The sequence below is a fragment of the Vipera ursinii genome, assembly GCF_947247035.1.
Source record: "Vipera ursinii genome assembly, chromosome: 3".
NCBI classification, from domain to species: Eukaryota; Metazoa; Chordata; class Lepidosauria; order Squamata; family Viperidae; genus Vipera; species Vipera ursinii.
The window spans coordinates 122,308,427-122,323,362 of record NC_139516.1 but is presented as its reverse complement, the minus strand read 5'-3'; the positions used below and the strand labels follow the sequence as shown (position 1 = coordinate 122,323,362).

At 37.9% G+C, this 14,936-nt stretch overlaps 1 protein-coding gene across 2 annotated transcripts in view; it reads right to left on the bottom strand.

Annotated features, from left to right (window-relative positions):
* XRN2 (5'-3' exoribonuclease 2) overlaps positions 1–14,936 on the bottom strand; it is an 82,371-nt gene that overhangs the window by 42,604 nt on the left and 24,831 nt on the right. For both annotated transcript variants that reach the window (XM_083360621.1, XM_083360620.1), the window contains exons 8-15: positions 12,850–12,900; positions 12,323–12,480; positions 9,956–10,030; positions 7,133–7,266; positions 6,257–6,314; positions 6,069–6,176; positions 4,972–5,016; positions 3,549–3,674 (exon numbers count right to left, since the gene is read on the bottom strand). In XM_083360621.1, coding sequence (XP_083216747.1) covers positions 3,549–3,674; positions 4,972–5,016; positions 6,069–6,176; positions 6,257–6,314; positions 7,133–7,266; positions 9,956–10,030; positions 12,323–12,480; positions 12,850–12,900 — 755 coding nt within the window. The remainder of the gene's footprint in view (positions 1–3,548; positions 3,675–4,971; positions 5,017–6,068; positions 6,177–6,256; positions 6,315–7,132; positions 7,267–9,955; positions 10,031–12,322; positions 12,481–12,849; positions 12,901–14,936) is intronic.

Below are 14,936 nucleotides of genomic sequence, written 5' to 3'. Positions count from 1 at the left end.
TGACATTACCATAGGTGTATATTACAGGCCACCCAACCAATCAGAAGAAATAGATGGACTCTTTGCTAACCAGTTAACAAATGCATGTAGGAAGCATACCACAGTAGTAATGGGAGACTTCAACTATCCAGGTATCAACTGGGAGAAAAACTCTGCAGTGAGCGAGAGAACAGATTCCTAACCAATCAAACAGATTCCTAACCAATCTAGCCGACAACTTTGTCACCCAAAGGGTGGAGGAGGGAGCTAAACATAAAGCTATACTGGACTTAATCCTTACAAATAGAGAAGAAGTGATAGAGGGAATCGAAATTGCTGGAACCTTGGGTGAAAGTGACCATGTCATACTGGAATTTAATATAATGCAAACACTAACAATAGAAAACAATCCAACCAATGTCTTAAACTTCAAAAGTGCTGATTTTTAACAAACTCAGAGAGAACCTAGGAAAGATCCCATGGATGAAAATCCTAAAGGGGAAAGCAACCCATAAAGCGTGGGAAACCCTGAAAAATGTGATCACAAAAGCCCAGACCATCCCAGTACCACTGAGAAAGAAAAACAAGAAATCCAAAAAGAAACCAGCATGGCTGCAAAAAGATTTCTCTAACGAACTGAAAGACAAAAAGGACAAACACAAAAAATAAAAAGAGGGGCACATAACTAAGGCCGATTATCAGCAGACAGCCAGAACATGCAAAGATGAAGTCAGGAAAGCAAAGGCTCAGAATGAACAAAGACTTGCAACAGAAATCAAGGACAGTAAAAAAAGTTTCTTCCAACATATTAACAACAAGAAAAAAGTCAAGGAAACTGTAGGCCCACTAAAGAGAGAAGATGGCAAGGAAATTACAGGCAACAGGGAGAAAGCTGAGCTGCTTAATTCATACTTTGCATCAGTCTTCACACAAAAAGAAACTATAGCCCAACATACCAAAAAAATCACTGCAAAAGACATACTAGAAACAAAAATTAAAATAAGCAAGAGAATGGTAAGAGAACACCTATCCAACCTTGACAAATATAAATCACCAGGGCCCAACAGATTACATCCCAGAATTCTGAAAGAGCTGGCAGATGTTATCTCAGAACCGTTGCACCATATCTTTCATAAATCCTGGAGCACCAGGGAAGTACCTGAGGATTGGAAAAGAACTGATGTGGTCCCCATCTTCAAGAAAGGGGGGAAAAACAGACCCAGGAAACTACAGACCAATCAGTTTAACACCAAAACCTGCGAAGATCCTAGAAAACATAATAAAAAAACAGATCTGCGAACAACTAGAAGCAAACAAAGTCATAACTAGTAGCCAGCATAGGTTTGTTAAAAACAGATCATGTCAAACCAATCTTATCTCATTCTTTGATAAAGTGATTAAACTAGACGACCAGCAAAATGCAGTGGATGTAGTATACTTAGATTTCAGTAAGGCATTTGACAAAGTAGACCACAACCTACTCCTTGGTAAGCTAGGAAAAGGTGGAATAGACGACATCTCCACCAGATGGATCTGTAGCTGGCTATCAAACTGTACTCAATGAGTAGTCCTCAATGGCACTATATTCACATGGAGAGAAGTAAGCAGTGGGGTACCACAAGGTTTCGTCTTAGGCCCAGTACTTTTCAATATCTTCATAAATGACTTAGATGAGGGAATTAAAGGGGAACTCATCAAATTTGCAGATGACACCAATCTGACTGGAGTAGCCAACACCACAGAAGACAAACTCAGGATCCAAAAAGATCTTGACAAACCTGAACAATGGGCCCTATCCAACAAAACGAGTTTCAATGCGGAGAAAAGCAGAGTTTTATATTTAGGCAAGAAAAATGAAAGATACAACTACAGATTGGATGAGATCTGGCTTAAAAACAGTAACTGTGAGAGGGAACTTGGAATCCTAGTGGATGATCACTTGACCATGAGCCAGCAGTGTGCAGCAGCAGCCAAAAAAGCTAATACAATCCTGGGTTGTATAAACAGAGGCACAGACTAATACGAAGTATTAGTACTGCTTTATAAAACCCTAGTAAGACCCCACCTGGAATACTGCAGACAATTTTGGTCACCATATCACAAAAAAGATGTTGAGAGTTTGGAAAAAATTCAGAGAAGAGCAACTAACATGATGAAAGGCCTGGAGATTAAAACATACAAGGAACAGTTGCAGAACTTGGGTTTGACTAGTCTAAAGAAAAGAAGAAATAGGGGAGACATGATAGCAGTATTGCAGCATCTGAGGGGCTGCCACAAGGCAGAGGGGGCCAGGTTGTTCACCAAAGCACCAGAGGGAAGGGCGAAAAACAATGGTTGGAAACTGATCAAAGAGAGAAGCAACCTGGTATTAAGGAGAAAGTTCCTGACAGTGAGGACAATCAACCAGTGGAACAGCTTATGCCCCAGAAATCATGGGCGCTCCATCACTGGAGATTTTTAAGAAGAGACTAGACGTTCACCTGTCTGACATGATATAGGTTCTCCTGCTTGAGCAGAGGATTGGAGCTGAAGACCTTCAAGGTCCCTTCCAGCTCTATTCTATTCTTCTTCTGCTATAGTTGTCAGCTGCCTAGAGTAGCCCCATGGCAAGATAGGCAGCAAATAAATGTAATAATGAACTTATCAGTTATTGTTTTAGTACATATTAAAAGCATATATTAAATTAAAACCATAATGAGTGCATATACCGTGATTCTACTTCATGTTTACAGGAAAATATATGCTAGGGTCTAAGATAAGATGTGTGTGTGCATGTGTGTACACATCAAATAGGACAAAAGTTCGTAAAGTGCATTCATTTAAAATCTTAAAGAACCAATTAAACTGGTAAAAGTGTTTTATAATACCAAACAAATAGCTATATTTTTAGCCCAGAAACTCAACATTATAGATTTCCTTGCTCTTTTTCCTCTTATTTCTTTTCAATTCTGTTGTGAAGGATTCTCAATTCTTTCAGAAAAGATTTGCAAAATGCAGAGTTAATATGTGAGTGCAAACAGTCAGATAAATGATCCGCCAACAATGGTAACTCTGCTTCTTAATGAAGATCATTGGATACAATCCAATTTAAGAATTTAGAGATCGCTTATTTAATAGACAATATATTATCTATAAAATCCTTCCCTCTGGACCAACTCGTTTTGTACAAATAGTTGTTAAATGGACTGCATCATTGTTTTACTCATTACTTTGAGCTGTGGACATTAGAGGCAAAGTCAGGAAATGGAATTAAGCTTCTATTCTTTCAAGGCTTTTTCATTATCTGGAAAGATTAACTGCTAACATTAAAGTGTTTAGGCAAAAAGCGTTTTTTCCCCCTAATCGATTATTAACTTTTCTCAGACTGAAGGGATCCAGAGAGAGTGTATGACTTCTAATCTCGCTAATCTGACTCCGGGTTGAACCCATGGTTGCAACAAATAGAGGATATGATGGAATCAAAGCACCAAAGTATGTATATAAGTTCCGGCTTTGTAGAAACTGAGCCATCATTAAGTTATTTTCCATTCATTACCTTATCTATATTTATTTTAAAAATAATCACTTACAGTGTTTTGTCTGTCCTGCATTCTTATTTCATAGGCTGTGTGTCTAATTGGCTGATGGCTTGACCTGTTTCCTCTTCCCAATGGTTGTGGAGCGAATTGTCCACCAAGCATAGTATGTTGTTCCCTCTGAAATGAGCAGACATATAAACATAAACGTTGAACATCAGCTATGAGAGCAAACACTACATGAATAGCTATGTTTATATTACACCGGATATTAATTTCCAAATGAACATGCAATACTTAAAACATCCAGACTATCATATTCTATTTGGCTCATTAATAGAGTAACCACAAGCCTACGGCATTGACTGATATAGAAGTGCACCTCTGCCAATAGAGGGTGTTTGGCTAGAGTTCAGAAAAATATGTTGATGAAATAATCTATCTTAACTGATTATAAAATTACAACTTAAAATCTATTAAGGAAAATTGATTAGCATTAGTTCAGTTTAAACCTATGGTCAAAATATAATTATTTATTAAATATTTTTATTTCAGAGACTTATAGAACACATGTCAATTAATATGCTCAAGTAGTTAACATATAGCAATAAAATAAAAAATAATTACTATGATCATAAGCATATTAAGAACACTTAGAATAACATCCTCGTGCACAGAAAACTTCAGATGGTTATCAGAACAACAGTGAAATTATATTATATTACAATTAGCTTGGCAGTTCCAAATTTATTTAATTAAGAAACACGAATAAAATTTTATTTAATTAACAGCATTAGTCAAAGCATTTTCTGTATATAAAAAAGGTAATTTGTATACACATATGGTTCACTTTGAAGAATTATTAGTGCCATTGATGACTATGGTAGAGTTGATAACAGGGCACCAGCTGAAGAAGGACGATTCAATTATTATGAGACATTTTGCATCAATCATAAAAGCTAACTCCTGAATTAAAGTGCCCTTTACTCATTGGAGCATTGTATTTTGTTTTTGTGCCTCAGATTTAAATTAGGATCTAAGGACCATATAGTGAATGTTATCCAAATAATATTTTAGATTAACAATGCAAAGCTTATAGTTAAAGTTAAAAGAGACTATATTTCTTAGCAAGTCGATCCTTGAATCTATGTATGTATGCTCTTTGGAGTCTGAATTTATTCTCTGTGACTGAGATTCAAAGAACTGTTCAGCCAATATGCACGTGCACCTAGTAGTTTGCAGTCCAGATCTGAGAATTAGGATTCAATAAAAAGGGGTAACATTTCATGGGATGAAGATAAACACTGGGGTATTTGCAACAGCTCTTTGCATTTCAGCCTTGAAAAACTGCTACATTCCATTTTTTATTCCTAACTTTTAAGACATTTCCTTTCTCTACACAAAGGTAGCTGCTACTAAATAGTTCAATTGTTTTACATAAGACATTATAAATGAATAGGAATTGATTTATATTCACCTTCATTCTTTTTCTTTTTTCTTTTTGTCTTCTTTTGAAATTTTCCTGTGTGCCCCATTAAATAAATGGAAAGTGTACATTAGCCTTTACTAGGAAATTAAAATATTCAAATAGATATAGTTCATTTTTGCTAAACAACCATTTTGCAAAAGATTCCTTTCCCTGCTTCAAAGTATGTTGCTCTTCTAAACTAATCTGGAATCCTATTAAACTACGGAATCCTATTAAAGTACATATACATAAACTATCAATTACCTAATTCACAGATTTTACAAAGTGTGTCATATTTAGATCTAACTTCACTGGATGCAGTTAACAAACTATGTATATAAGTTTGGTATGTTATATCAACCAGTGGTTTTCGTATAACCCACACAGAAAAACAAGAAAAATTAGCAAAAATTGGTCATAAAGGAAGCTCTTTGCACAAATACACACAAATATACTTTTTAATAAGTATATAACTATACTTATTATATAGTATAAATACTAATTTTAGATATACTTTTTCCTAACTAACCAACATTGCTTTCTGAATGTTTCTCCTCAAAACCCTCAATTCATGTTAATCAAATCTAACAAAAAACAAAATGTTGAGTCCAATACAAATTTATTAACAGGCAAACTCATTTTCATTTGATTTATAGGAAATTCTTGATTTACAACCACAACTGAGATCAGGATTTCCATTGTAAGGGATGGTTGTAAGTCAAGTCCTTCCTGATTTTATGACATTTTTGCAGTGGTTCTTAAGTGAATCACTGTGGTTGTTAAGTGAAACCAGCTTCCTCAATGGGTATTTTTTGCTAGAAATCAGAAAAAACTTATTCTTGTGGCCACAAGACATTGCAACTTGTTGTAAATATGAGCCAACTGACATGTACCCAAACTGCAATCACATGATCATGAGTGTCATAAGTGCAAGTATAGTTGTAAGTCATGTTTTACTAACCAGTTGCAACTTTGAAGCATTGTTAAATGAACAGGCATAAGTCAAGAACTGCTTGTAGTGTAAAATGGAATACCCATATGTATTCATTGTTAAAATGTTGTTAAAGAAAAACACACAGAACAGAGTTTCTTAATAGCCCTTTCACCTCATCATCTTTCCGCTTCTTAAAAATACTATCTTCAACTTCTCCAACAGCCAACATTATCATCTGTACTCTTTCCAAGTTGACATAACCATTCTCTGTAAGATAACCCTGTAAAGTGTAGAATACAATTGTAAGTAACCTTTCTCCTTCTTATGTTACTACATGAAGTGTTTGGAGGAATCACTTACTCCGGTTTTGTGGACAACATTTTTATATATGTTCACCAGGCGATCAATCGCTCCTTCCCTGCAATACAAGAATAAAATCATTTCACCCATTTTTGGGATGGTCTCGTTGTAAGGGCTATATTCAAGTTGTTATCCTAGTGATGGTATGACATCTACTGGCAGAAGTAATTCTTCCTCCCTCTTCCATGCCACAATCTCTAAATATACACTGGAGGGTTGGGAGATTTGGGGCACATAGAGTGAGGAGAGCAAAGATAAATTGTACTGCATATGAAGAAGTATGCTTGTACAACACTAAATTTAGCAGAGTTTAAATCAGTATTTAACTATTAATATGTGAAGTTACTATTGCCTGCAATTCTCTACTTCTATAATGTTTACTGAATCTAGAACAGACAGGAGGATAGACAAATATTTAATTTATGCCCGAGGCGCTTTAAATCCCCTGTGTACAAGACAAAAAGGCAACAAGCCTACAAATAACTAAAGACCACGCTTCTAATTTAGGGAAATGAGCCAAGATTCATGAGAGACAGTGAGCACAGTCTCAAAAAAAGCTTAGAGCTATCATGCACCATAATTAAGCAAAGCAAAATAGCAAGGTATTTGAAAGTCATGCTTTTCAAAGCCTTATAAAGTTCACTGGATTTGGAACAGCTTTTATCAGCCGGGTCCAAATGCGTGAACTTGAAACCCAAGGGAGCTTTGGACTTGTGTTTCTCAAACAGCACTCTCCATTACACAACAAGAACTCACAAATCTAAAAAAGCAAGGATCGTTAATAATGCCCAAACTTTGTTTTTGTTTTTTTTTAAGTGCAACCATCAATACCTAACAACATTTAAGTGTTTCTAGATATAAAGCTGTTTCTCTTACCTGATCTCTAATGAGGGTAAATGAGGGAGAAAATCATTTCCCACAAAGAAACACATGAAAACCCAGTCATCGATGCTTCTTTCAACATCAAAAGTGAAAGGCAAGCTGGCCATTGTTAGCTCTCTTTCCAAATACTAGAATTTTTTTAAAGAGAGTGAGTGAGAGACACACAAAAATGAAGCATTTTCTCAAGCATTAACAGAAATCAAATGTCAGATGTCTAGTGGGGATACTGTGAGTGTGTGTCTGAGAACATAGGAAATATCTTTTTCCTTTCCACCAAGCGAGCGCAGTCCATCTCTTAATCAGAAGGCTAGAAGCAACAAACAGTCGTTGCTTCCCATCAGCTTGAATCTCTATAGCTCTCCTTCACTGGCAAATACTTATTCCAAATCAATCCCTGATGTTCTGAATTCCTCTCCAATAACCTCGCATATTTACTACGTCCCCATCTTCCAATGCTTTCTTTTAGTAGCCTAGGGCTTGCTTGTCTATTTCTGCATCCATTCTTTCAGGCTTCATTGGCACTAAAACACTGTCCAGCCAGCATCTGTTTTCAACATGTGACCTAAAAAAAAGCTGCGAAATGAATCCTAAGCAGCATTTCCATCCTACAAAAAGGTCCATTCTAGACATTTCTTTTTTTCACTACGGGATGCACCTTTACAGACAAGACTAGACCCAGGAGAGAACATGTTTACCTTTCAAGGTTCAGGTAGTTCACAACTTACGACCATTCATTCAGTGTACATTTGAAGATATGGCGATGTATGAGTGTTCTCCAAATTTATGGCTGGGGTCACCTGGTCAAAACTTTGGTGCTTGGCTGCCCATCCACTCTTACCAATGCTGTGATGCTTCAGTTCCCCATCTCTGCTCTTTTGCCCCCCCCCCACAGCTCCTGTCACCCTAGCTGACCTTCACCATTTCCTTGCTTTCTTCCCAAGGTCATGCACAGCAATTTCCCTCAGGAAAACCAGGGAAGGCGGCCACACGTGGCAAGGAGTTGCCTCTCAAAGGGTCATGGTGGCAGGTCAGCAGTGGAAGAAGAAAGGCAAAGGCCAGCTGAGGAAGCGCAGGGCTGCAAGAGCCTTGGAGTGCAGGGTGGAAAAGGCAATGACAGCTAGTTCTGGGCTTGGGTGGCTGGGGCTTCCTGGGGTGATGTGGCTTCTGACTACTTTGGGGGCTTCCCAGGATGCTACAATTTTGCATTGTGTTGCTGGGCCAGCCTGCTATGGCTGAGGCTTCCAGGAGTAGCTGCGGCTTTGCGCTGTCACTCTGGGCCTTTTTGTGGCTCCAGAGCCACAGTACTCCAAGAAGCCCTTGAGCTACAGTGTGGGAAAGAGCACCAGAGCTGCCCAGTTCTGGGGCTGCTGGCCACCCCACAAGACAGGGTGCAGGAAGATCAAAAGAGAGGGGGTGGGGAGATAGGCAAGCACGGGTAGTAGGAGGTAGTCCCTTACTTTTCTGAGGTTCAGGGATGGGAAAGACCAAACCCAGAATAGATTGTATTGGGGTGGTTCCTCAACTGAGGACCAGTGGCATGTGCTTAATGATGCCAATGGAGAGCGCCAGTGCTAAGCAATGCGATTACATGACATTGCATTTTAGAACTGCATCACTTAGCAACATAAATTCTGGCCCAAATTGTGGTTGTAAGTTGTAAGTTGAGGACAACCTGTAAAGAGTCAGAATGAGGAAGATGCAGGAGCTAGCAAATGGATGACTTAGGAAGCCAAAGCCAACGCAGAGACAGCAGCAGGCCTGATCTAAGAGATATAAAAGGGCTACTGTGAAAGAGGATTAAAGGAAAATCAACTGTGGCAGAAGTGGATTTATTGGATGAACGGTTGCATGATTTTTTCCCCTAATTTTTTCTAGGTATAAAATAGGTATAATTGAAAATGTTACTGTCACAACCCCAACAGTTTATATACATATTAGCAGTTTATACAGTGATGGTAACATCATCATCCTCATCCTCTCTCTCTCTCTCTCTCTCTCTCACACACACACACACACACACACACACACAAGCTTTTTCCCCCTGCTAGCATAATATCTAAAAGAGAGCCAGTTTGCTGTAGTGCTTCAGTTATCAGGCTAGAAATTGTAAGACTAGAGTTCTAGTCCAGCCTTAAAAACAGAGCCATCTGGATGACCTTGAGCCTCTGTTTCAGACTTGGAAGGAGGCAATAGCAAACCACATCCAAAATCTTGCCAAGAAAATTGCAGGGACTTGTTCATGCAGTCACCAGAAGTTAAAAACTGACTCAAAGGTACACACACATACACAAATGGTATTTTAAGTGTGTGGATTATTATATTGTCTCTTGCTCACTCAGAGGATCGTTTGTAAACTTTATTTAACAACTACATTGTATGAACAAATAATATGAAATACCAGTTGCTTCTGCTTTTTCCTCTTCTTATTCTTACTCTGATCAACTGTCAAACACCCCCCCCCCTTCTCACACATCTCTCAAGTTCTCTCAGTTTCCCACCAACTGTCCTTCCCTTTAGTAGAATTCAAGTAATTGGTCATTTCCTCATGACCAAGGAGCATCTTGCCTTATAGGCACCTTTAGCTGCTTACTGGGGAAAATGCTGACAATGAACAAAAACAAGAAGGCCAAGACATCTGGCTTCTCTTAGCTGTCAGAATTAAATTCTTGGCTACCATGGCAACCCTGTTTGCTTACTGCTGCATAACATCTCTGCATGTGCATGTTTACTTAGAGGTATCTCAGTGTGTGCAATGGATCTCAAAACCCATTGTACAGCCTAGCTGTCTTGTTCAAAATATATTCTAATATTACTTACTTCTCTCAAAACACATAAGCGAATAAATATGAATTCTTGTTCCATACCAGGAGGACAATCTGCAAATTGATCGTGCTGCAAAGGTGAAAAATGACATACCATTTACACTAAGATTCATTTTGAAATAGTTTGTACTGACAGCATTGCTCTAAAGTAAACCTCATAAAAATTCCTCTAAATTAACTAGCATTTAGGAAATGAGTTTTGGACTCTGGTTTCCATTATAAATTTAAGTGAAATCTTCTTTTTTTAATAGTACAAAGTTTATTAAAAAAAAGTCCACTTCTGTTCCACAACATTTATTCTTAAAGTAAATTTATTTAGGAATACAGGTAATCCTCGATTTAAAAGCCCGATTGGGACTAGAATTTCTGTTGCTAAGCAGGATGGTTAAGTGAGGCACGCCAGATTTTACGACCTTTTTTGCCATGGTTAAGTGAATCACTGCAGTTGTTAAGTGAATTACATGGTTATTAAGTGAATCCAGCTATTATTATTTTACTTGTCAGAAGGCCTCTGGGAAGGTCACAAATCACAACTACATGACCCTGGGTCACTGCAGCCATCCTAAATACATGCTGGTTGTCAAGTACCCAAATTTTGATTATGTGACTGTTTCAGTGCCACTATAACTTCGAGCTGTCGCTAAAAAAAATGGTTGTAAGTCGAGGACTACCTGTACACAGCTAGTCTTCTAATACTGATCCATCCTTTGTTTATTCTGGCCCTACCATATTTATGACATTTTGCCTTTATGCAAAGGTAGTTCTCCCTCATGATCCACCAATCCAAGATAAACTCTTTAGTAGGTTTACTTCAGAACAATACTATATTCATACAGAATAAATAATGGGTTAGCATTATAGCTTGTTGATAGCAACAATCACAGCTTGTTTTCCCTCACCTTTTCTGCTTATTCACAGGTAGCATCCCAACTATCCCAGTAGTACAAAAAAGCGGGATAACTTTTATTGTATCATCCAGTCTACCTATCTTGGATGGCTTTAGAAACAGCATGGAAGCTTTTTGGAATGGTCCACATAGTCGTACACTTCCCTTGTTCCTTTCTTAAACATGTCTTATTGGGGGCTTCCCAATTATGTTGCTTTATTTTTGCCTGATATCAGAAATAGCAACTGAAAAACTACTAAATTTAACTGTAGTTATTGCTTCCCAGCTTTATATTATATTATATATTATATTAGAGACTCTATTATATTAGAGACTGATTAAAAACAGAATTCTTTAAATTCTAATTATCTAGAGTAGAGTATAAATTCCTTGAACACAGCTGATTTTCTATCACTCGAAACTGGCCTAATGATCAGGTGCTCTGGGAAGTTTTGTTTTTAATTCATAATTTTAACAGCTTGAAAAAGTTTTGACTAGCTCTGTTCTAGTGACTATATGGTAGATAAACAAACTGGGATACCTAGATCAGTTTAACAGTTCCCTGGTGGCAGATATTTGTCAGCTTAATAAGAAATTTGGGTAAAACAAAAAGAGGATGTCATGGAAGAATGAACAATGAAGTCAAACCATGCGCAGGCAAGGGATTGCCTGTTGTCCATGAGAGTGCTGAGGCACAGGAACAAACTAAAAATTAGCTACCAACGCTGTATTCCGACATAACTGGAAAATACCAACATCTGAATCATTGTAGCAAACTAGGACTCATACTTTATCTTCAAACCTTGGTTTCAAATGGAGCTTTGCTGCCCCCTCAAAAAATCAAATTTATTGCCTGGAGTAGATTTATTTTTCATATTTCTAAACAGAGGGAATTCAGATGTTTAAGCAAAGGATATTAGATTAAATGAATCCCATCATAACTCAAGACAATAAATACTGCTATGTGTGTCTTTCCTTACAAATGATGCCATCCCATGATATATGTAAGATAAAGCAACTATTTATCAAAGGTAAGCTTCGTGGTTAAGCCAGAAACTCTATAAAGCACTTCTCAATCTTTCCCTTTGAATAGCATATTAGTATAATGAAAAGGGGGGGACGCGGTGGCTCAGTGGGTTAGGACACTGAGCTTGTCGATCAGAAGATTGGCAGTTTCACGGGTCGAATCCCAAGTGCCGCATAACAGAGTGAGCGCCTATTACTCGTCCCAGCTTCTGCCAACCTAGCAGTTCGAAAGCACGTAAAAATGCAAGTAGAAAAATAGGGACCACTACGGTGGGAAGGTAACAGCGTTCTGTGCGCCTTTGGCGTCTAGTCATGCCGGCCACATAACCACGGAGACGTCCTTGGACAAGCGCTGGCTCTTCGGCTTTGAAACAGAAATGAGCACCGGCCCCTAGTCGGAAACGACTACCTTTACTTATAATGAAAAGAAGTTAAGTAAATTCAACCTACCTCCCCTTGTTTTTCCTTTGGTAGGCCTTGGCAGTCCTTAGTTTCATGTCCAAATTGGTTACAAAGACCACATGGTTTAGGTTTATTAGGCTTAAATTCTTCTCTGATTATAGTAAAATTTGGTTCATGAGTAGCTAATCCAAGCATAATAAGGTCAGCTACAAAAGAAACAGAACAAACCTCAACCATTAATAAGGGCTCAGTTTCGATGAGCCACCAAAGCTCTGAAGCGACTAAACATAAGATAGGGGCCTGTTGTTACATTCTCTTCTCCCCAACTTTTATGCCCAATTTACCAGAATTACCAATTTATTGTTATATATTAAGTAGAAAATGGAGGGAAGCCATGTACTGAGAGCTACAAGGAAGAAAATGTAATTAGGCGGTTCATCTGAACTGACATGAGTGGTAGTTTAATACTTAACTCAGACACATGAACTTTTATTTAAAATGATAACTAATTAACAAACATTCTCCACATAGTCTTCTTTTATTACTAATAGAGAAAAGCCTAGAGAAGGACTTACCATCGGCACCACATAAACAGTGATGAGTATTTGGGTCATGGTTTGGCTGGGCTAAAACAAAAGGACATTGTGTCATTATAAAATTCTGATATTTCTCAGATGAGATACAACAACAAATTCTTTAGACTTAACTTATATCTAAAAAGATACTATAGTACTCATAAACGCATCTGAAGAAATAAGAATTGAAACAACAAAAATTGCAATCTGGAAAATGCAGTAAACTATTGTCTAGTGAAAGGTTGACTAGAAAGTATTCACCAGAATAATAAGCCCAATGTCTTATTAGCTCCAATTACTGCCACAATGTTATTTACTATTTTGCCATTTAATCAGATTTATCAGCAACTCTTCGTTGCCACAGAATTTTTCTCCATGATGGTCTGTTCCTAAGTTGGTCCTTCAGGTCTTCTATGCGTGTAAGTAAAAATATAGGAGTGGTTTACCATTTCCTTCTTCTGCACAATATGAATTGAGAAAAGAGCCTTGGTGGAGCAGTGGGCTAATGCCTCCTTAAGTAACACCAGCTGCCTGCAATTAGTGCAGGTTCGAGTCCCACCAGGCTCAAGGTTGACTCAGCCTTCCATCCTTCCGAGGTAGGTAAAATGAGGACCCAGATTGTTGGGGACAATTAAGCTGACTTTGTAATAATGCCGCTTGGGGTGGGGGGGAAAGCCCTAATAAGCAGGCATATACATAGAATGAAGGCTATTGCTAAGCACATTGGTTTGTGCTTAAATTGTAAGCCGCCCTGAGTCTTCGGAGAAGGGCGAGATATAAATGGGATTAAAATAAAATAAAATAAAATAAAATAAAATAAAATAAATAAAATTGATGCCTTTCCTGTTGTCACTAAAATGATTGTTTTTCTCCAGCAACTTCCTATATCACTGCTGCCCAATATAGATGTGTGCTCGTTTTACCTAGGCAGCTGGGATTCATGTCTTAGGTAACCAAGCTGAAACTAGAGTCATGTGAAAAAGAAAGTACACCCTCTTTGAGATCCGTGGTTTCATATATCAGAATTTGGTAAAAATCATCTGATCCTTAGCAGTTATTAAAAGTAGGTAAATGCAACCTCAGATGAACAATGCATGACATATTATAGCATGCCATCATTTATTTTACAAAAAGGAAGCCTAAATGGAGAAGCCATGTGTGAAAAACTAAGTATAGCCTTGCTGAAGTAAGTGGTGGGATACCACAAGGTACTGTCTTAGGCCCAGTACTCTTCAATATCTTCATGAGGGATTAGAAGGGGAACTCATCAAATTTGCAGATGACACTAAACTGACAGGAGTAGCCAAGACCTCAGAAGACAAGCTTAGGATCCAAAAAGATCTTGACAGACTTAAACAGTAGGCCTTATCCAACAACATGAAATTTAATGTGGAGAAAAGCAAGGTTTTACATGTAGGCAGGAAAAACCAAAGGTACAAGTTCAGATTAGGCAAAACCTAGCTCAAAAAAACAGTAACTGTGAGAGGGACCTTGGAGTCCTAGTGGACGATCACACAACCATGAACCAGCAGTGTGCGGCAGCAGCCAAAAAAAAAACCCTAATACAATCCTTAACTGTATAAACAGAGGCATAGAATCAAAATCACATGAAGTATTAGTAAGTACCACTTTATAAAACCTATTACAAAAAAAGATGTTGAGACTTTGGAAAAAGTACTAAGAAGAGTAACTAAGATGATTAAAGGCCTAAAGACTAAAACATATGAAGAACAGTTGCAGGAACTGGGTATGGCTAGAGAAAAGAAGAACAAGGGGTGATATGGTAGCAGTATTCCAGTATTTGGGGGGCTGCCACAAAGAAGATGGGGTAAACCTATTTTCCAAAGTACTAGAAGGCAAGACAAGAAAAAATGGATGGAATCTAATCAAGGAGAAAAGCAACCTGGAATTAACAATGAGAACAATTAACCAGTGGAACACTTGCCTTCAGATGTTGTGAGTGCTTTATCACTGGAGGTTTTTAAGAGACTGGACAGCCAATTGTCTGAAAGGGTATAGGTATAGGACTAGAAGACCTTTAAGATCCAGTTCTATTCTCATTGATACTTCTTTAGGTATGAAGAGCT